We start from the raw sequence: 23,810 nt of genomic DNA, 5'->3' as shown, positions 1-23,810 counted from the left end.
AAGATTTCTTTCTTTCTTTTTTCTTTTTGTCTTTTTGTCTTTTCTAGGCCTGCACCCATGGCATATGGAGGTTCCCAGGTTAGGGGTCTAATTGGAGCTGTCGCTGCCGGCCTACACCACAGCTCACGGCAACAACGGATCTTTAACCCACTGCACGAGGCCAGGGATCGAACCCGCAAGCTCGTGGTTCCTAATTGGATTCGTTTCCACTGTGCCATAACGGGAATTCCCTCTAAGATTTCTTTTATTTTTATTTATTTTTTCTTTTTAGGGCTGCACCTGTGCCATGGAAGTTCCCAGGCTAGGGGGTTGAATTGGAGCTGTGCCTGCTGGCCTACAAACTGCATCTGTGACCTACACCGCAGCTCTCGACAACACTGGATCCTTAACCCACTGAGCAAGGCCAGGGATCGAACCCACATTCATGGATACTAGTCAGGTTCCTAACCTGCTGAGCCACAACAGGAATGCCTAAGATTTCTTTTAAATAAAGAATCTGGGAGTTCCGTCATGGCTCAGAGGAAACGAATCTGACTAGCATCCATGAGGACATGAGTTCAATCCCTGGCCTCACTCAATGGGTTAAGAATCCGGCGTTGCTGTGAGCTGTGGTGTAGGTTGCAGATGAGGCTTGGATCTGATGTTGCACTGGCTGTGATGGTACGCTGGCAGCTTGTAGCTCAGATTTGACCCCTAGCCTGGGAATTTCTATATGCTGTGGGTACATCCCTAAAAAGCAAAAAAAAAAAAAAAAAAAAATGTTAACCTTATCAGCTATTGTTATCAGATACACATAATTACACATAATTTTGCAAAAAGAATCCTTGGTCAGTATTGAAGACAGTTTTAACTGCTGCATTTTAAAGAGGAGTGCAGCCTAATAGATGCTGTAATCAATGCCATTTTAAAACAAAGGGAGAAAGGGAGTTTGGGGAGGAAAGAGAAGGAGAGGAAGAAAGAGAGAAAGTGGAGGGGACGCAGGGGGAGAAGTGGAAGGAAGCAAGAGAGGGAAGGAGAGAAAAAAGCAAAAAAGAACTACAAGAGAGAAGGAAGGAGAAACAGATGCCCAGAGGCATGCAGGGGGCTCGGGCACTCTCCCCCCACGAGAGGGAACCGAAATAACTCCCGTTTCGTTCCTCCATCCGCCATGGTGCTTGGCAAGGCAGCCCCACCACCAGAATTAAGACCTTTGCTCTAATTAATCACTGGGGACAAGCCAGTTTCTGCCTGACATTCTGGTGTCATTCGGTGCCTTTTTAGCAACTGCACTGAAAATACCAGGCTCTGCAATTTTCATTAAGATTCACTAAGGAAGGTCACGTAAATCATGAATAAAGATACTGCATAGAACAGACCTCACCATCAATGCTAGTGCCCCCTTAGCTATCAAGCCTCCCCCAAAATAGAGCCAGGGCATTTGAAGAGGAGCCACCTGGAGCCACTCTGCAATCTTCTTAATGGAACTATTACCTAAGCCTATTTTTAATTAATTTTATGAATAGATATCCATAGTATTAAAAGTGTCATTAGAACTAAAGTTACATTCAATCACTTTTTTTTGCCGTTCTTCTAGCTATTATCATATTTCTAAAATCAAGGTTTTTTAAAGTCAACTGCAGAGAGAGTGATTCACCTCCATGGCCACCTTCCTCATGCCCAGTTCAGAACACAACACTGCCCCACTTCAAGGGTCAGCTGCTCCCTTTGCCTGAGGGATAAAGCCCCACTATGTCTTTCAAGGTCAGCGACTGTCTGCACACTAACCCCACCGACTGAACTTACAATGGTCGTGATCACCAAGGCCCACTTCAAATCCTTAACACACACACACACTTGCACAATATACATGCACATGCACGTAGAGCCACAAAGGTGCACACATATACTCATGCGTATACACCCACACATCTGCACACAAATGTACGCAAAAACACACATACACACATGTGCACCCATCTACACACCACATATACATACATGGCACACATGCACATAATACAATATGTATACATAGGCATACACACATGTGTACACACATGCACGCACACACACAGCTTCTGCCACTCTTAACTAGGAGAGCCTGTTCTTTTTTAGAAGATTATTTTTAGGGCTACACCCACGGCATATGTAGGTTCCCAGGCTAAGGGTCGAATTGGAGGTACAGCTACCAGCCTACACCACAGCCACAGCAACGTGGGATCCGAGCCACATCTGCGACCTATACCAAAGCTCACGGAAATGCTGGAGGCTTAACCCACTGAGTGGGGCCAGGGATCGAACCTGCATCCTCATTAACTGCTGAGCTACAAGGAGAACTCGAGTGGAGCCTATTCTTAATATCTTCAGGGATGGAAAACATTCCTAGATCTCAGTCAAAAGGACCACTAGGGAGATACCTCAGTAAAGGCGATGGGATGGAAGCACTGTTCCATCACGCCCGGACCTCTGACCAACTTGACTCGCATTCCCTGATGAAACCTATGGATGCTCTAAGCAGCAGCAGCTAATCCCAGCCTTTCCTGATGCTGGCCCTTGCACACCCTTGTCATTGACTGAAGGAGAATCTCTATCACATATTTGGAGTACTCCGTGAATAAGGGACCAGGTCTTTTTGAGTGTTGGTCTACCATTTGAGCAAGAATTAGAAATCTCGCCCAAACCAGCAGACTACTGAAGCTGCTGGGATCCAGATCCATCTCACCATCAGAGCACCAGCCTCTCCCTGTCTGTCCATTCTCTGGGAACTGGTATTGGGATTCTAACTCAGAGGCAGTGCCAGAAAGAGGGACAAGGACAAACTCCAAATGGGTGGGAGCAAAACCTCAACAGGGATCCATCTCCAGTGACAAATGCACAGGGTGGCCATCAAATCTGGGGACACAAGTCAATACATGGCTTATGGACATTATATTACAACATATACAATACGATGTTATGTATGGTTCCAGATCTTAAGGCTTCTTTGGGGTTTCCCAGTTGGAATAAATGCTTTTGGGGCTGAATAAAAAATTGGCAGTTGGTTAAGATTTTTGACTTTTTGGTAAGGTTATGTACCTGGAGTTATCTTCTGCATATGTTGAGGTGTTCGTACTGTCTGCTGGTCACTCCTGAGAGTGAAATACTTGACAGTAAGGGTGGAAAAAATATCTAGAGGTCTGAGTCAACTGTAAGCCAGGCTTGCCTAACTCCAGGACTCGTGTTTATTTCTCTGTTTGGTTGCTAACTGGAAGAATTAATGCTGGACCTCAAGTCGCCTACATTATAAGCAAGGAGTTGTTTGAGTATTAATAGACTCTGACTCATGCAGTTAAAAAATATCCTCCTGAATTGTCTTACTCTCAAGGAGTAAAAGCAGCACTTAATTAACTAACGAAAGAAAGCCCTTGAGTCAATTTAACCCATCCAAACCTCACTGGCCTACTCCAGAACTCCAGAAAGGAGACTTTCCATGGGTTACAGTGGTTAGAAGGGATAAGGTCCTCTCCAGAAAGATAAAGGATAACATTCGAAGCATCTGAAAGCATTTTGATACTCAGTGTTCATTTCTTCTGCAAAACCATCTCTGCGGCAGATCTGCTTATATCACAAGAGAAACTCTTATGGAAAGTCTGCAGATGGAAGGATAAAGAAGACAGTATCTCTCTCTTTACACACACACACACACACATTATTCAGCTTTAAAAATGAAGGAGACCTTGCCGTTTACAACAACATGGATAAATACAGAGGGTAATATGTTTAGTGAAATAAGCCAGACAGAGACAGACAAAACTCTACAGTATCACATGTGGCATCTAAAAAAAAAAAAGTCATACTGATGGAAACAGAGTAGAAAGGTAGTTGTCAGGGGTTGGGGGTGAGGTAGGAAAGGGGGAGATGTTGGCCAAAGGGTCCAAAGTTTTATTATAAGATGAGTAAGTTCTGAGGTTTTAATGTAAACATGATAACTAGAGTTACTAATGCTTATTGTACGCTTGAAATTTGCTGAGAGTAGGTCTTAACGCATTCTCAAAAAAAAAAAAAAAAAAGATAACCAGGTAAAGTGATGAATGTGTTCATTGACTTGGTTGCAATAAACATTTAAAAATACATAAGTATATCAAATTATCATACTGGGTACTTTAAATATATACTTTTTTTTTTCTTTTTAGGGATGCACCTGAGACCTATGGAAATTCTTGAGCCAGGGGTTGAGTTGGAGCTGCAGCTGCTGGCCTATGCCACAGCCACAGCAACACCAGATGTGAACCACATCTGTGACTTAGGCTGACGCTTGCAGCAACACCAGATCTTTAACCCACTGAGTGAGGCCGGGGATCAAACTCGCATCCTCAGAAAGACAAGATTGGGATCCGAACTTGATGAGCCACAGCGGGAACTCCCAAATAGATTCACTTTTATTTCTCAATTATATTTCAACAAAACTTTTAAAGAAAGAAAGTCAGTCAGAAGAAAGTTTTGCTCCTTTAACTTAAATTTTTACATGGTTGGTAAATCACAGATTTTCAGAGACCTCAGAGCTGATCTAGTCCAATTTCCTCATTTCATAGACAATGAATCCAAGTAATACCTCTAGTGGGCACCCACAGACAGGAGAAGGACCCCTGAGGGCCTGTTCGTCATTGAATTTCCAGAGCTTAGCACAGTGTCTGGCACAAGGTCAAACTCAATAAGATATTTGTTGACTGACCTATTGACTGAATAACAGAAGAGAGTTCTCACACCTCATCAGTCGTCGAGTTGATACAAGATACTGACTGGGGCTTCTGGGGGTTGGTCCCACTGCCTCTCTTGAAACCAGTCCACATATTATCACAATTCATTTGGTTTTCAGGACAAGACTCTCAAGTGTCCAAATTAATAGCTAAGAAGCACCTGCAGCCTTTCCCATCTGCCAAAGGCTGATGACAATGGAATTCTGGGTGGGAACTGGTGAGCGCCTTTCTCCTCTTATCCTATCAGAGGAAATTGCATCTCCATCTCTGTAAAAGAAGGGGCAAGGGCAGAGTGGACAGTTCCAGTCTGTCCCCACCTGATTCCTTGGTGTTAGGGATGGAGAAGGGTTGGCTTTTCATCATACGCCTCACGGCAAAGCACCCCACTGCCTTGATCAGGTCCTGGTGGTGGGTTGGTTCCAGAGGTGGGAGCCTAAGGGCCCGGAGAGTGGCGAATCTGCCCACCTGGAGTGTGGTTCCAAGCTGTCTTGAAATAACCCGTGTCACTTCAATGGAGCAGGAACCTATTTAGGAAAAGGGCTTCTGTGCTCTCTTCTTAGTTAGGGGACTTCGCAACCCTTCCTCACGTCCACAGACCTCTGCCTGAAACCTGAATGAGGTCAGGGATCAGTCAACAAGCAGAAGGGTCAGGACATTGTGTTGGCCAAGGCCTGGTTCTAGAAGGGGAAGCTCTAGCTCCTTAGATTCCTCCTGCTCATTCCTGGGTTGGCCTTGGGAAGCCACAGGCAAGCTGCGCCCACAGTGGAGGGTGTGAGTGTAGGGGTGGAGGGTAAGGGGTTGTTGTCCTTGCTGACCTTTAATCCAGATGACACTGTAAGGATCACAAACGCGCCTGGCAGCACCTACAACCAAGATGTGAGTTCACAGGAGAGTCTTCTGGTCTGTTTGTAACAATACTCTTCTTCCCTCAGAAGATGAAGGCACAAGCCTTGGAGGTTTCTGCCCACGAATCCTTTCTCTCTCTTGCTCTCTCTCTCTTTTTTTTTTTTTTTTTGTCTTTTTAGGGCCACATCCACAGCATATGGAGGCTAGGAGTCCAGTCGGAGTTGTCAGATTCTCATGGATACTAGTTAGGTTGTTTCCACTGAGCCACGACAGAAACTTCCTGAATCCTCTCTTTATTGCCTTCATTGTGGTGCGGGAGGACGTGATGCTCAGAGGATCTGCAAACACTTTGGAACTTTGAGGGGAGCTTTGTCAACACTGAGCTTCTGTCCCAAAGCCACATACAGTCTAGTTCCAATGTCCCTGACCTCAGTCACTCATCTCCCTTTGATCAAGCCTCCGCTTGCCAGGTATACTGACCAAAGCCAAAGGCACTCGTCACACACCCATGAAGACACCCCTTGCCCTTCTGTGACTCCTGTTGGCCTTAGGATAAAAGGTAACCCCTTACCCTGGCTAAGAAGGCCCTGCAGGCTCTGGTTGAGCCTCCATCCCAGGATGCAGTCCACCTGTCACCATGGTCATCTCCATCCCAGGCTTCACCAGAGGCCATTGTGGCCCATCCCAAATTCTGCACTTGGCCCTCCTATCTCCCAAGCTCTCCATTCCATCTCCAGCATCTGATGTCTCACTTTTTAGGTAACAGCTCAGACATCTGTACTCTAGACAGTATTCTCCAACACCCAGCATTACACCAACTGTTGCTTCTCTCCTGCTCCCAGGCACCCTGGTTTGACTCTCAGAGTACACGGTGCCATATTGAAATTGTTTATGCTGCATCTCCCCCACGCACTGTCGTCTCCTGAAGGCAAAAGCGGTACGCTCATCACGTTCCTTGCTGTATCCCCACAAGGACACGGGTAATACAAATTTGTTCTACAAATAATTGAAAGGGAGGTATAACTACAACATAAGGAAGCTAGTGGGTTCACTGGGTCCTATGGGAGAATTAACAGGCATACGGTTTTCACGAAGTTAGTCAGAGCTTCACCTTTTCACATCCACGTGATCAATTGCACAGGACAGAGGGGGTGGCTGGTCTTTCCCATCATGCACAGGGAAGGCCCTGGTGTGAGGGAAGAGGGCTCAAATTACCTGATGGTTTTGATCATGCTGAGGCCCATCTCAACACAGCAGTGGGCGTGGTCCTGGCGGGGCTCAGGAAGTCCTGAAACGCAGTAGTAGCAGTCGCCCAGGATTTTAATGCGAAGGCAGTGGTGCTCCTGAAAGGCACAGAGTGGGAGAGGAACGGACTGAGTCAGCACACAGGTACGTGCTTCGGAAAGGCTTGGGGAAGACAGGAGCCAGGGCAGGTGGTCTGCCCCTCGGGATCAGGAGCTTCGACCTTTGAAATGTACTGTGATTTTCCTGGGGAATTAAAGGGGTGTTTGAAGAGCTCAGTGGTAGAATGAAATCATGGAAAACCACTGGATTTTTTTTTTTTTTCTCCAATGGCTGCACTCACAGCCTATGGAAGTTCCTGGGCCAGGGACTGAATCTGAGATGCAGCTGTGGCAACGCCAGGTCCTTTAACCCACTGGGTTGGGCTGGAGATCGAACCTGCACTTCCACAGTGACCTGAGCTGCTGCAGTCAGATTCTTAACCCCTTATGCCACAGTGGGAACTCGAGAAAACACTGGATTTTGAGATGGACAGATACAGGGCCATATCTTGGCTCTGCCAGGTAAGGAGCTTTCTGATCTTAACACCCATCTTTAGGTAAATTACTTAACCTCTGTGCTTCAGTTGCCTCATCTGTGAAATGAGGGTGAGAATAGGCCTGGGAGTTCCTGTTGTGGTTCAGCAGGTTAAGAATCCAACTAGTAGGAGTTCCCGTCGTGGCGCAGTGGTTAACGAATCCGACTAGGAACCAGGAGGTTGCGGGTTCAGTCCCTGCCCTTGCTCAGTGGGTTAACGATCCGGCGTTGCCGTGAGCTGTGGTGTAGGTTGCAGACGCGGCTCGGATCCAGCGTTGCTGTGGCTCTGGTGTAGACTGGTGGCTACAGCTCCGATTCAACCCCTAGCCTGGGAACCTCCATATGCCGCGGGAGCAGCCTAAGAAATAGCAACAACAACAAAAAAAAAGAATCCAACTAGTAACCATGAGGATGCAGGTGTGATCCCTGGCCTCGTTCAGTGGGTTAAGGATCCAGTATTGCCATGAGCTGCAGGGTAGGTTGCAGATGCGGCTCAGATCCCATGTTGCTGTGGCCGTTGTATAGCCTGGCAGATATAGCTCTGATTTGAGCCCTAGCCTGGGAACTTCCACGTGCCACGGGTGTGGCCCTAAAAAGAAAAAAGGAAAAAAAAAAAAAGACACACACACACACACACACACACAGAGGCCCTCACCTTGTGATTGTAAGGATGAAGTAAGACGATGCATGTGAAGGGTTTGGGAAGGAGGCACTAGAGGCAGGTTGCCTGTCTCTCTGATGATGACGGGGCCTCCTGTCCCAATTCGTTCGCATCTCTATCTGTGACCAGGGGCCAATGACTTTCCCTCTAGGTTTCCTTGGGTTGATGGTTGAGACTGAATGACCCGTGAGATGCCTTCTAGAGCTGAAGCCCCAGGAGGGATTAGGTCTATGGCTTTGTGGGTGAGAGGCTCTCCTGGCGAGACCAGAGTCCAAAGGCAGGAGGAGGGGGAGCTGCAGCCAGCAAGGGGCCCACCGAGATGCCCTTGTGCTGCCGAGTGACAAAGCACCATGCTGGTTTCCTAATCCGATCAGGGGTTGGGACATCCTGTTTGGGTAAGGAGGGAAATCACTTTCCCAATGAAAAACAAATATCGGACAGGGAAAGGCGAATCAGCACTGGCTCTGGTGTTTCCCTGCCTGGATCAGATCTCCGGGGCCTTGCCAACCCCCTCCCAAATGGGCACAGATGCCATCTTCAGAACTCTGATAGCATGAACAGACATCCCACGGTTATTTTTAGGAGCCTGTGGCTCCTGTCTATTGGCTGCTTGAGTGGAGCTAATTTTTCAAGAGAGCTGCTGCTGAGGTCTGATCAAAAAGGGAAGCTCAAGACCTTCAGTTGTTTCTTGTAAGACTCTCTAGAGTGTTATGGCCAGAATGGGGCTAGTGAGACCTGGCCCACTGGTCCTTTTCAGATTCGTGGACTCCATGGGAGAGTTTAAAAAAAAACCAACAACCACCCAGGGTCTCAAGGGATTGCTATAGGGTTAAATTTTCTATTTTGCCAAGGAAGTATGGAAAGTCCATCCACAAACAAACAAAAAAACAATCCAACTACCCAACTATCCCCATCGTTTTATTTAAAAAAATTATTAAAACACACACACACACACACACACACACACACACACACACACACACAAAGGGAGTTCCCGTCGTGGCGCAGTGGTTAACAAATCCGACTAGGAACCATGAGGTTGCGGGTTCGATCCCTGCCCTTGCTAAGTGGGTTAATGATCCGGCGTTGCCGTGAGCTGTGGTGTAGGTCGCAGACGCGGCTCGGATCCTGCGTTGCTGTGGCGCTGGCGTAGGCTGGCAGCTACAGCTCCGATTCGACCCCTAGCCTGGGAACCTCCCACATGCCGCAGGAGTGGCCCAAGAAATGGCAAAAAGACAAAAAAAAACCCCAAAAAACACGGGTGTTGCCAAGGGGGAGGGAACTATAGTCACTTGCGATGGAACATAATGGAGAATAATGTGAGAAAAAGAATATATATGTGTGTGTGTATATATATTATATATATATATATATGGGTGGGTCGCTTTGCTGTGCAGTAGAAATGGACAGAACCCTGTAAACCAACTATAATGGAAAAAGAATATATATGTGTGTGTGTATATATATTATATATATATATATGGGTGGGTCGCTTTGCTGTGCAGTAGAAATGGACAGAACCCTGTAAACCAACTATAATGGAAAAAATAAAAATCATAACAAAATGAAAAAATCAAAATAGGATTTTTCAAAAGGGAGGGGGGCACTTTCAACACCAAAAAGGTAAAAAGACATATTCTTAGAATAAAGGAACGTTCTTGGCACTAAATGAAATGAATAGGATAAAAACGCACATTGCTTTAGTTGGGGCTACAAGAGAAAACCTCCTGACAAAGGAGCGATAGGAAATCACCGATCAAATTCCTTATTCTGATTTTGCATCCGAGAATACTGAGGCTGGGAGGCAGGGCTCGGTGACTTCAGTCACTTGCTCATCATTTGCAAATGGTCCTTAGCAAGGAGCCAGCTGTGACTCAGGCTGCAGGCAGCCTAGTGAGGCAGAGAGACCTGCCACCTTGTCTGCAGTGGGAGGAGGAAGGGAAAGAGATTAGCAAATGCTTTGGCCGAAGTCAGACCTCTGCATTCTAGTCAAATTTACCAGCTGTTGGGCCTTCGATAAGTCACTGAAGCCACTGATATGTGGGTTTCAAGTCCCCATATGCGACCCATGTCAAAATAATCCCCTTGTCAAAATAATCCCCTTGTCCTTAATATATAGCAAAGTAAGCATGGCCGTCAATTGGCAATGACAATGACAGCTAACACCTGAAAATCGCTTTCTACTTGTGCCTGATCTATTTCTCCTTTGAGTCTCACCATAACCTTGAACATGGCAGAGCATGTTTTTAGTATGAGAGATGGAGAGCATCCCATGCCACAGGTCAGCTGGCTAAAAATAATGATACGACCATATATGATATTCCGCAAGCCCAAATGAGTGATTTTTCCATGAAAACAGAGGTCAAAGAGTTTTGAAAAAAATTAGGGAAAGGGATCGATCTGTACTGAGCACATATTCTGTGCCAGGCTGTGTGTTAGAGGCATCACACTGCATCTGCTTAGTCTTTTATGACCACATTCTGAGTCTGGTGCCACTTCACAGACGGCTGAAGGCAGTGAAGGTCACACAGCCAGGCAGAGGCAGAAGCGCAGTTCACGGCATGTCTGTCTGGCCAGGGGTACTCTCGGCTCGCTCCCTACAAAACTGCAGAAATTACAGCCGAGTCCGGAATGGTAGATCTCCTGCCAAAAACGTGATTTGGAAGGAGATTACGTAAAACAGCTTATTGAAGACAAAGAACATTGCCGGGAAGATATTTGTACCCCAGGGTCCATTATTCTTCTAGGCAAAAGATGAAGCTGGTGGCTTCCTTCAAAAACGATGGGCACCAGATAAAACTGCAGGCGTCTACATATGCATATCTATATAAATAATTTATGTATGCATATATAAATATAAATATGAATGGCCTCGCTTTCTGTACGTCAAGTTCTGTCAGTTTGCAGAAATATTTTTCTCATCAATTCTTGTGAGATGTCAGATGACTTGACAGCAATATTCAGGCAACTTCTTTTTTGCCAGGAACTGCTTTGAAAAATTCACATTAAAAAAGCCAGGTTGCTTTCAAAAAAGATACTGAAAAAGAAAAATAAAGTAGGGTAAGGGTCTTGGAGATTTTATCGGGTTAGCCTTAATAGAATCGTTTGCCTCCGATCTTGATGGCTTTGAAATGGTAAAAAGCTCGGGTAAAATCCAGAGAATTTATGAAAACTTCTATGTAGATGACATGGAGGAGATAAAGGCACCAAATTACTAAAGATGGTTACATTGCTTGGGACGGTAAGATTACAGAGGTGTACACTTTTTGTATTGTCTCCATCTCTAGCATTTGAATTTTATATAATGGACAACTATGCCTTTAGTAATCAGAAAAAAAAGGAAAAATGAAAAGAAAAAAGACTCTCAGAACAAAAATATTAGTGCCATGAATGCACTTGAAAAAGTTATATTAGGAGTTCCCGTTGTGGCGCAGTGGTTAACCAATCCGACTAGGAACCATGAGGTTGCGGGTTCGGTCCCTGGCCTTGCTCAGTGGGTTAAGGATCCAGCGTTGCTGTGAGCTGTGGTGTAGGCCAGTGGTTACAGCTCCGATTTGACCCCTAGCCTGGGAACCTCCATATGCCGTGGGATCGGCCCTAGAAAAGGCAAAAAGACAACAACAAAAAAAGTTATATTAGGAAAAAATATATATATATATATATATTTTGGTTTTTTAGGGCTGCACCTGCGGCATATGGAAGTTCCCAGGCTAGCAGTTGAATCAGAGCTGCAGTTCCCAGCCTATGCCACAGCCACGACAACTCAGGATCCAAGCCTCATCTGCAACCTACATTTCAGCTCACAGCAACCACATATTCTTAGCCCACCATCCAGTGGGGCCAGGGATCGAACCCGAATCCTCATGGATACTAGTCAGGTTCTTAACCCACTGAGCCACAACAGGAACTCCATGACAATTTTTAAAGAACTTTATCTAACTGTAATCACACAAATTAACACATGAAAACATGTCCTGTAGATTAGCCTCCTGAGGAGCCCCTCCCCCTCAGACACACCTGGAAACCAAGTCTCTGTTCCCTCCTGAGAGGCTACTACGCATTCATAGATACATCTATGTATTTATATGTACATATTATTTTTCAGGCTCTTTAGCCATAAATTGATCATACCCTGTTTACAGATCTGAGACATGTTTTTTCATGCAACATCTTGAAATTCTTCATATGTTGGTACAGCAATAGCTATCTCATTCTTTTAAATCTATTGATTAGTTTTCTTTGGTGTTGGAATTGTTCTTTGTAACGATAATTTAGGATGCTTCACATTTTGCCAGCAATTGGAAGTAGGTTTAAGATGTCATGATGTTCATTTAAACGTATAATTTTAAAGCTTTGATTATAGCATATATATTCTTCCTTCGTAATTGGGAGGGAAGGAGGCAGGTAAGGACTACTTTATTTAAAAAAAAAACAAAAAAAAAACCAGGATCAAGATCCAAAGTTATCAGAGTTTGCTAAGGGCTCTAGAAAGGGTGAAAACCATTCTGCTTGGAGCAGACCAAACCACGAGGGCACTGAGGAATTCAATCATACTAAGAGGATCTTTAATAGAAGGCTTTGAAGTATTTTTCCTTCATCTTAATACTGCACTGAATAAATGGGAAGGTACAGTGTGTGATGTTTACATGGGAAGTGGATTTTCTCAGAAGTACAACATCATGAAAATCAAAAGCAAAGACTAAGGGCGAGGCAGCTAGAGATCATTATAAAGCCAGAGCATTTTCATTCTAAAAAGACACCATAAAAGGCAAGTACAATCCCCTTTTATACAGAAGCAAAGCCTGTGACCCACTTGCTTTCGTGATTTGCCAAAGGGTGGGGGCAAAAACATTAAAAGGAGGTTTTCTCATTCCAAGGTGAGTGGAATTGTTTTCATGGGCAGAGTTTCTCGAACTTGTCCACAGAGACCCCCAGCGAAAAAGAGACCGAGGTACCCAAGATGGGTGGGTGAGGACGGCGTAGCAGTTGGGTGGGAGCTACTGAGTGCTTATGAGGACTGCATACTATTCTGAGCCAGCCTCCGTGCATTTATCCTTCATTACAATTCTGCTAAGAAACAGACTCAGAGGGGGGTTTGTATAAAGGTTACTGAAGTCCAGCCCATAGGTGAGGTCCCATAAACCTGGTCGTCCGGCATGAAGAGCGAAGCATCTGTGACATCTCTGACATCTTGCTTCATCCCTTAACATACCCGGAGCATTGCTTAGTGGTCAAGAGCTAGCACTTGGCCTTGGCTGGCCTGAGTCACAGGTGCACCACCTCCTGGGGCTCCTTTACTTCTTTTGTGTTTCGGTCACCTGCTCTGTTGAACTGGGAACAATAGAGAACCTACTTTTGTAGGTTTGGTACTACCCAGTAGTACCTAAACCTACTAAATTAGGCACGCCAGGGCAAATATGCAGTCTAGTGCGTAATGCATCCCAGGCAGTTTATGAATGTTTAAATATTTTCAAAATTAATAATACTCTTAGACTCCGTCATATATCTGTGTTTCATTTGATATTTGCTAAGAAATTTTTTTGGCCACCACTTCAGCATTAAGAAGTTCCCAGGCCAGGGATCGAACCTGCGCCACAGAAGTGACACTGGCAGATCCTTAAGCTACTAGGCCGCCAGGGAACTCCCTGATGGTCTTTTTTATGTTTTTTCTTTAAAATCTTTCAATAAGACTCATACTCCAGAAGATAGAAGATGGCATCTTGCGCCTGCTGTGTACCCCCTGTCTCACTCCCTCTCCCCCACCGTGTGTACTGTTAATCAGGGCAAAGGACCTGGGGCGACAGGACAAAATCCACGTTCCTTAAAATGTCGCACTGTGCCCTCCAGCCTTGCTGTACTTCCTCTTCAAGCTCATCCTTGCTGCAGTCTCGAGTGCCCTTTACGCTCCAGCAATCTTGAGCTTCTTATAGCTCTGCAAACAAGCAGCACGTTTCCGCATTTTCACACTTCCCTGACTTTGTGCATGGCTTAGCCTAGGAGCTCCTGCTCTTCCTCAGACCCGGCTTCTCCTGATAGTGTGAAATCACCCTCTTCTGGTCCCAGGCCCTGACTGTTCCTCGATTCGTCCCCCACGACCTCTGTGTCGATGGCTTGTACCATACAGTCCTGCAAATTTTATGGACTTGTCTTTCTCCCTTAGCAGACTCTGAGGGCAGAGATGGTTTTGTTGTTGTTGCTGTTTTTCGTTTGTCTCTTTTTAGGGCTGCACCCACCGCATATGGCCTATGGAGGTTCCCAGGCTGAATTGGAGCTACAGCTGCTGGCCTACGTCACAGCCACAGCCACAGAGGATCTGAGCCATGTCTGTGACCTACACCCCAGCTCATGGCAATGCCGGATCCTTAACCCACTGAGCGAGGCCAGGGATCCAAACCCACATCCTTTTGGACAAGAGTCGGGTTCTTAACCCAAAGAACCACAACGGGAACTCCCAGAGGACTGGTGTTGTCTGGCCAGAGCATTGCACGGTTCCCGGTACAAAGTAAGTCCACAGTAAGTGCTGGCTGCACAACTTGGCTTACACTTCGCAGAGCGACCCTTTCCCTTGATCCAGGGAGGGGGATGACTGTGACAGCAGAAACTGACCTTGATGGCATCTATCAGTTTTCTTTGGAGGGTCATGTTTGCTCATCTTAGCCTCTATGAGCAAAATATTTAGAACCCTAGGGTGAAGTAGAAAAACTACGTGTAGCTGGTAACAACCACCCTTGAGGCAACAATAAAAAGAAATGGTAGCCATTCTTCCCCACCTTCAAATTCCTAGCCTTTTGGGTTATCGTAATCTTCCTATGAGGGGAGCCATCAGTTTCCACCTCTTCTGCTCACGTCAGTCTCGTATTGAAGAGTTGTCTAGTAGCTACGGTTACAAGGCAGGGTCCTTGGCAGGTCCGTGCCTATTTTTCCTGCCTCATCTCCTGGTTCTCTCCACCCAGACATCTTTATTTTTGTACTTCTCTCTGCACGCAGTGATCTTTCCCACCTTCTTCACCTCACTAATTGGCGTATAGATTTTATATAATACATTTACCATTTTGATAAATGTGTAGAGTCGTGCTCACACGTAGGGCAACCACAACCCTCCCGAAATCACTGCACCCTGTGCATCTGCGCCGTTAACCCACTCCCTCCATCGCTTGGCCCTCCTGGCGACCCCTTTTCTCTTTCCTGCCCCTATAATTTTGGCCTCTTTTATAGAAGAACGTCTTCCAAATGGAATCATAAGGTATCTGGCTTCTTTCACTTATATTGCATCTGAGATTCGGTCATGTTGCTGCATGTATGGGTGGCTTATTCTTTTTTTATGGCTAACTAGTATTCTATTGTGTTCGCTTTCTCCTTTTTAAGGCCCAGCCGAAGAATCACTATCTCCCGGAAGTCTTCTCCACTCCAAGGGTTCTGTGTTGTTTCAGCGTTCCCATAGCACTCCAGACTTGCCCTCCTCATAGCACAGGGCACCTGGTGTATCAAGGACCTCATTGGGTATCCCTGACTGGGCTTAACTCTAAGAAGGGAACAGGTGTGCTTCAGTCATTCCCATAGTTCCAACACAACCACTGGCAGGTCCTCAGATGCAAGCAGGAATTGGATCTCCATTGGGGTGAGGTGGCCTTAAAATAGGACATTTTGATATCCTAACAATGAACCGCCACTTGATGTGGTCTCATTCAAGTCTCACAACAGCCTGTGGAGTTGACACTAGCGATACACACATTGCAAAGTGGGAAGTTAAGCCATTCCAATTTGAACCCAAAGGCCACTCTACAACACTGTGACAATAATATTCCTCTGTACTTTGAGTGGCTTTAGGACGAGGAATCTGTGTTTTAGTGGCAAATGCCCATCTCCTTTAACCTGTTTCCTATTTTCGCTGTGGTCAAGCCAGCAGAAAAATGAAGGTACTGCCTTGTTGGCTAAAAACAAAGCTCTTAAGTCAAAGAGAATGGTGGGGGGATGGGTCAGTAGCTAACTGGTCCTTGAGAAGAGGCTAATTCATTCCGGATGGCTGAGGTTGGCTGGGAAACTGAAGGCAGCCGTCACTGCATGAACCCACCCTGAGGCTGCAGCTGGCAGGCGCCTGCCCACAGGCAGGGGGAAATGGAAAGCAGATTAACAAGGACTTTGGTTTCACTGTCACTCAACCAGCTGACTCTCAACGGGGGAAATCCATCCAACCAACCTCCCATCTGCAACCTGTAAATAACTAACGCCAGTCCCCAGAATGGGCGGGGATCAAGGGTCCGTGTCTGGGGACAGGATGCAGAACGGGAACGACATGGCTGATGAAGGCTGAGCCCCTCTCCTCTCTAATTTCACATGCAGTCCCTCGCTCCTGCCAGGACGAGGAGGGAATTGAATTCAACTCACATGGGCCAGTCGATCAAATCTGGCAAAGAGCTCGTTGAGCATCCTGACCAGCTCCTGAGCAGACAAGGTGGTGGAGAGGTTGGTAAATCCTTTAACATCTGCAAAAAGAATACTAGACAACAGGGAGGGACGGGGTGGGGAGAAAGCACATTAATATTTTAATGCATCCTGGGAGACACATCCCCATCTAAATAAACCAACTGTGGTCTGAGATTTTAGCTCTCCTTGCCACGAGCGTCTCAAGGAATGTTTTAGTGTTTAACAAACATCTCAGCAGAGAGTCCAGCCAGGGATTCAGGAAGGACAAGGGGCCAAAGGAAAGCCCTTCTTTCGGTGCAGGGCTGCAGAGTGTGGGCAGTGCAAACAATCCGACAGGGAATTTTTTTTTTTTTTTAACCTGCAACAGATCAATTTGATGTGGAAAGCAAAAGGAAACGTTATGAATTCTATATTTTCACAATGAACAGCAATGCAGATGTCATGAACACAGAGCAAAACGGACACAGAGACAAAAGAACACAAAACCTCCATATCTCCAGCCCAGTGACATACTCTACTCCAAACTGCAGGCAAATAGTTAGGCATGTTGCAAAAACTGTGGACTAGGTAGCCAACCCAAAACCTCAGGCAGAATAATTCATTACCCTAAACTCTAGCATTCACTAAGAATTTCAGTTAGGTGAAGTCTTATTCTGTTCACTTGGCTTGGCATAAGGGAGGGGACGGTCCTTGAAAGCCTTATAAAAGCAAGGCACAGGATAGGCACTCTTTTGGTTAATCGACCCAGTTACCCTTGGGGAAGGCATTGTTCACTCCATTATGGAGATGAGGAAAGGGAGGCTCGGACAGGAAGGGAAACTTGCCCGACAATCTACTAGCAGCCCGGGGCAGGGTTGAGAGTGTCCACTTGGCTGAATGGCACGTTGGCTCCATCCCACTTTAGCACATCATCTCAGGGACTGGTGCAATTGCAGGGCACCTCTGAAAGGAAGGATGGAACCCCCAAAGGGGTACCATATTTTTTTGATTCTCATGCTTTATCATCTCTGAAACCGATGGCATCTTTGCAGTGTGTCAAATTTTTGGTTATGTCTCCTAGTGTTGCAAAAAATAATGGTGAGTCTTATCATCAGTGTGGCTTAGTTTTAGTCAAACAGGTGAATTGTACAGATAGCACTGTGGAATGTGCTTACACATTGGTATTGAGTGGTGCTTAAATTTGTCTCCATTACAAACCGCTTTAAGAATCTGATTTTTTGATATAGGCTATGGATTTTCATTCCTAATAGATGTACAAGTATTCAACATTTTGCACTTTATTTCAAGGAATCTGTATCTTCCCAGAAGCCCAATCAAGGATTCATTAGGAATCCTTAGACCTCAATTTAAAAACTCTTGCTTTAATTAATTAGTTAATCTCTTAATTATTTTAGCAAGTATTTATGTATCTATAGTGTGGCTGGCTACACACTCTGCTAGGAAGTTGTGTTAAATGATAAAGACAGCACCTGTCTTCGAGATGCTCAGAGTGTGGGGAATGGAGTTGAGCAGAAAAAGAGAAAGACGGGAACAAAATAGGTAATGACTACTGTGAGGGAAGGACATCCCGGGGGGTGACCAGCCACTGGGGGATCAGGAGTTTCTTAGGGAAGCAAAGTTGAGGCTGAGTCCTGAAGGACCTTGAGGACCTAATGGGTAAAGTGAGTAAATGAAAAGGTCTTAGCAAGAGATCAGGACATACTAGGGTCTGGTGGAAGAACATGCAAATGTGTGAAGGTTCTATAAGAATTCAAGGGCAGTTGTTGGTAGGGTAGCATTGATCAGGTGGGGTGAGAAGAAGAAGAGAGAGGAAAAAAGAAAGAGAGAGAAAGAAGAAGGGAGGAAGGGAGAGAGAGAGAGATGAGATGTCAGTAAGGCAACAATAAAGAAGGACTTGATAAGAGCAGTTTGAAGAATTTTTCCTGAATATGGTGGAAACCTAGCGAAGCGTTTTAAGCGCGGGCCTGACACCTTTAGATTTTTTTTTTGTCTTTTGTCTTTTTGTTGTTGTTGTTGTTGTTGCTATTTCTTGGGCCGCTCCCGCGGCATATGGAGGTTCCCAGGCTAGGGGTCGAATCGGAGCTGTAGCCACCGGCCTACGCCAGAGCCACAGCAACGCGGGATCCAAGCTGCGTCTGCAACCTACACCACAGCTCATGGCAACGCCGGATCGTTAACCCACTGAGCAAGGGCAGGGACCGAACCCGCAACCTCATGGTTCCTAGTCGGATTCGTTAACCACTGCGCCACAACGGGAACTCCTAGATTGTTAATTTAATGTATATGGTCTCTGGTAGAATCACTGTAGAGTCACTATGCTGCCACTGGCCTCTACCACTTTCTGGTGGCATAGCATCTGGTCACAGGCATAGGATTTGAGGCTAGACAGGCTGGGGTTCAAATCCCAGGTTACCACTTATGAATACCATGACCTTGGGTACCTTCCTGGACTTCGAGCCTTTGATTTGTATGCTACAGACACCCGTAGTAATGACCTCATTGGAGGGTAGCAAGTCTTTAGCACAATGCTTGGCATAGTGAGTGCTCCATACGTGTTAGTTCTTGCCATTATTATTGTACAAAAGCACACTATAAGTAAACAGTTGGGTGGAGGAGAGAGAGTGAGGTAACAGAGGTGGAAGAGAGTATGACCATTAACTGGATTATTTGTTACTTGCAGCTAAAAGAATTCCTAACTGTGACACAAAACCTGAAACAATAGTAGCAGCAACACTTGGCATTAACTGTGGACTTGACACTATTCTACGTGTATGAGCTAATTCATCCCTCGTAACAAGACCCACGATGATCATCTCCACTTTACAGATAAGGAAACTGAAGCCTGAGTAACTTGCCCACAGACATGAAAAGCTAGGGTTTGAACCAGGCAACCTGGCACTGGATTCTATACTCTTTAGCACTACAGTATGTTATCTTTGAAGTATGTCAGTCATTATCATGGTAGGTGGAATGTGGAAGGGCCCAGAGATCATTGGGTCTGATCTACTCACTTTATGGATCCATTAATCCCAAACTATCAATACCTATCTGTCTATGGCAGGAATGGTTTGTTCACCTATCCATCCATCCATCCATCCATCCATCCATTCAACAGCTAATAAATTGAAAGCCTACTATGTGTTGGGTACTGGAGATACAATGGAAGGCAGAAAGTGCCGTCACAGCCCTTACGAAACATGCAGACTATTGAAAGAAGAAATGCATTCCCTGAGCGCAAAGGGCATAAACGTTTGAGATGTGCTCAGTGTTCCAATATCATCACCATTTTTTTTTTTTTTTGCAGTCTTCTGAATGCACCATGCTTTATGCACCCGTGTCTGTACACAATGTACCTGTTCCCTGGCAGAGCTTTCTTTCCTGTTTCTACCTATTCAAATCTCACTTGTCCTTTAAGAGCCCGCTCATATGCCAAGATTCTACTTTTATGGAGATCTCCCCAAGCTTTGCCTGTCACCCCTGTTCTAGCCTCCTGCCCAGCCTGTGCTCCCCTCTGTCACAGCCTTATTGCCTGGTAACACAATCATGTGTGTGCTACTGACTAAAGAACAGGAAGAGTGTCACTTCTGTGTCTCAGCTCCCAGCACACAATGGGTCCCATGATATCCTTCCTGAGATGACTAAACAGGAATCTTCTGAATAGAGTCTCCCTTCCTCTAGGTATGGTCATGGCCACCACTGACATATCTTGGAAACTGGTGAAGTGCAGAATCTCAGGCCCCACCCCAGACCCCTGGATCTGAATCTAACAAGAATTTAACAAGAACTCCAGGTGCTTTGTGGGCACATTTAAGATGGAGAAGCACTGGTTTAGGTCACAGTTATGCAACAAGAGGTTACTGAATAAAAGGCAAGAGGCAGAAACCAGAGTCCTGGTTCTCCCTTGGTTGTTCATTCTGCTACTCCCAGGTGCTGGGCTCAAGGTCAGGTCTTTAGACTCTGGGTATCAACTTCCAAGATGAACACACTGAAGAGGCCATATGAACTGTCACACCTAATCTGCTTATGTAAGTTGTTCATTTGGTGAAAAATAAGTGATGTTACCTATTAGTCACTCTGCAAATAGAGTCCTCAAGGAAGCTTAGCAGAATTCACTAGACTCATTAGGAACATGGCCCTGTGTAGACTTTTCTTCCTAACTTGTGTTCTTGGGAAGGTTATTAATCTCTCCGAGCTTTCATTTTCTTGATAAAGCAGAGATCATTAAAGCTACTCTGCAGGGTCACTATAAGGAGATCACTTATACATCCCAGCATAGTCCTCAATACATGGAGAGTATACACCTCCTTGCGGAAATGTGTGGGACTCGGAGAGTGTTTTCTAGACAGCCACACAGACAGACCCCCAAAGCCAAGTTCTCCAGCTCCACCAGATTGCATTTGCTTGTATGTCAAACAGTAGTCTACAGGGTCAAGGTGATGATTACACCTGTTGACAGGCTGGCTGGGAAGGAACAGCCAGTGGAGAGAGGAAGTGGACTGGATCATCCCAGCAAATGTGCAAACATACATGGCAAGAGGTCGGGGGGCAAGAGGAAAGAGGGCAGGGAGCTGTGGGTGAGAAGCTAAACTGTCCACCAAATCCACACCTCCCTGTCACTAGCAAAGGCCACCAGCAGGGGCTCTGCACCCCTCTTCTACCTAGATGGGGCCATGTAATCAGGTCCCATCAATGGAAGCTGAGCGGATGGGATACACATCATTGCTGGGACGACATGGTAAAGAAATAGATGTTTCTTGAAGCATCAGCCACACGGAGCTGTGTGGATAAATAATATTGAGTTTACATCATTGAAATTGAGAGGTTATTTGTTAGAGCATTACCCTAACTTGCCCAAGAGGTATCTTAAGTATATGGGGAATAGAGGAAAGAGGACTAGAACTGGGGAGATGGGACGGGAAGCCCAAATGGCTTCCCACAAAAAGCCAAGTGGCCGGCTGGAGCTCGAGTGCATCTGGGGAGGTCCAGATGTTCAGAGCTGACATCGACCAGAGGGTCCAAGTGTCTTGTCCATTTCAAGCAGCTTGGCTTTCAGATTCAGAAACTGAGCTCCGGAAAGATGAAATGATGCAGCCAAAGTCTTGCAGGGGGTGTGACCCACAGAAAGTTGCTCACCCCAGTCCATCCTGGGCAACTTATGTCCCCAAGCCTGGCACCTCTGACCGCACCTTACACTGACAGGATGCAATGAACTGTATGAAATATAATTGACTTCGACATTTACAGAAGGCTGTTTTCTGGAAAAGGTCACAAACAACAACAACAAAAGCAACAGAGAAGAAAGAATGAGCCTGGTGGGCTGCCACGAAGAGAGTGACAGTCTGGGAAAGGATTTTTTAAAATGCTTCCTTCCCGGCAGTGAATGTGCTCTGGGGGCTGGAAAACAGGGCATAGCAGCTGGTCCGTCTCTGTCTTCAGACACGAGCTAAGGGCCATCCTATTCTGCTTTTCATCTCCGGGCTTATTTTTGCACCCAGCAGCCCCAGCATGGGCTGGCAAAGCCCCACTGCCCTGAGTTGAGTTCATCTTCCCAGGACCGGCAGGAGCAGTGGGCATCCGGCCACCAAGGCCTCTGGGAAGGGCCGGGAGGGGCCTTGGTGCAGCTGCCAGGAGCTCTGTGCATTCTTTTCTGCTTAGAAACAGCTCCTTCACCAGAGCTCAGACTGCTGAGAAATGCAGGGCAGTCAACTCAATCTTAATTCAGTGCAGTGTGAACTTCTGGAAAAGGCTCTCAAGCACAAAAACTCTGGTTGATGATCGACAAGAAACGGGCAGGGTGCAGAGGGGGCAGAAGGAGCTTCAGTTGTTCTCCACTAAGGGAGGCCCTGAAAATGGATTAGTGGTGCAGCGAGAACTCCAGACATGTCATTTATTGAACTTAAGGCTCCTGAGTATGTTGCTGTGGGCGTGCAGTCTTGTTTAGGTCCTTTCTTTCTTTCCTTCTTTCTTTCTTCCTTCCCTTCCTTCCTTTTCTTTCTTTCTTTCTCTCTCTCTTTCTTTCTTTCTTTCTTTCTTTCTTTTTCTTTCTTTCTTTCTTCCTTCCTTCCTTCCTTCCCTCCTTCCTTCCCTTTCCTTCCTTCCTTCTTTCCTTTCTTTTTCTCTTTTTCTCTCTCTTTCTCTTTCTTTCTTTCTTTCTTCCTTCCTTCCTTCCTTTCATCCTTCCTTCCTTCTTTCTTTCTTTCACTTTGTAGGGCTGCCCCTGTGGCATATGGAAGTTCCCAGGCTAGAGGTCAAATCAGAGCTACAGAATTGGAACAGCTGCAGGCCTACACCACAGCTACAGCAATGCCAAATCCTTAACCCACTGAGTGAGGTCAGGGATTGAACCCACATCCTCATGGATACTAGTTGGATTCTTAACCCACTGAGCCACAACGGGAACTCCTCCTTTTATTGTTTAGGAAAGGAAGTTTTGGCCCCTTCTTTTTCTCCATGGAGACATGCAGTTTTGTATATGTTATATACATATATTTTATAAGATGTTATATTTCATTATAATTGTAATTCATTAAATCACATATCATTATTAATATATAACAATCTTTAATATATCAGTCTGTATTTCATACCTGCCTTACATATCTATTTTGTATATATACGCATCTCACTGTTCTGCCTTCACTTGTGCTGATCCTTCTGCTCAAGATTCCTTTTTTTTGATTTTTTCACCTGGCTGTCTCAATTTTAAATAAGGCAAATAAGAATCATCCCCTTTGGAGTGCCCATTGTGGCTCAGTGAGTTAAGGACCCAACGTTGTCTCTGTGAGGATGTGGGTTCAATCCCTTGCTCAGTGGGTTAAGGATCTGACATTGCTGCAAGCTTCAGTGTACATCACAGATGTGGCTTGGATCTGGCATTGCTGTGGCTGTGGTGCAGGCCTGCAGCTGCAGCTCTGATTCAACTCCTAATACAGGAACTTCCATATACTGCAGGTATGTCAGTAAAAAGAAAAAAAAATCATCCTTTCTAGGTGGGGCTTCTTCACCCACCTCCATCCTCCACCCTACCCCTTACCCCAGGTCCTTTTTTATGATCTCTTAGGGGCCTTCACTTACTTTAATAACAGAACCTCCCATTGCATTAAAATTATTGGTACTGCGCTGAGTCTGCTGTTGTAGCATTGGTACTGATGAGTTCCATCTTCTGTGGGACCAATTCCTAGACTGGGGTGCATCTGTTTGACAAGGGACTCTTTGTGAACTCAAACATCTAAACTAGTGGAGCTAAGTTCCTGGATGAGAGCCTGAGAATGATCTATGCTGGTATTTCTGTGAAAAGGTTGTGCCAGAGTCAAGCTTTCTGCTGGGCTGGACTTGCTTTCAAATGA

At 45.7% G+C, this 23,810-nt stretch overlaps 1 protein-coding gene across 3 annotated transcripts in view; it reads right to left on the bottom strand.

Moving 5' to 3' along the window:
* ADCY8 (adenylate cyclase 8) overlaps positions 1-23,810 on the bottom strand; it is a 221,026-nt gene that overhangs the window by 114,463 nt on the left and 82,753 nt on the right. For all 3 annotated transcript variants that reach the window (XM_047783235.1, XM_047783236.1, XM_047783237.1), the window contains exons 4-5: positions 16,426-16,537; positions 6,777-6,904 (exon numbers count right to left, since the gene is read on the bottom strand). In XM_047783235.1, coding sequence (XP_047639191.1) covers positions 6,777-6,904; positions 16,426-16,537 — 240 coding nt within the window. The remainder of the gene's footprint in view (positions 1-6,776; positions 6,905-16,425; positions 16,538-23,810) is intronic.

Source organism: Phacochoerus africanus, chromosome 6, assembly GCF_016906955.1.
Source record: "Phacochoerus africanus isolate WHEZ1 chromosome 6, ROS_Pafr_v1, whole genome shotgun sequence".
In the NCBI taxonomy this organism is placed as follows: domain Eukaryota; kingdom Metazoa; phylum Chordata; class Mammalia; order Artiodactyla; family Suidae; genus Phacochoerus; species Phacochoerus africanus.
Note: the sequence above shows the minus strand (reverse complement) of the source record. Positions and strands in the feature narration are given on the sequence as shown.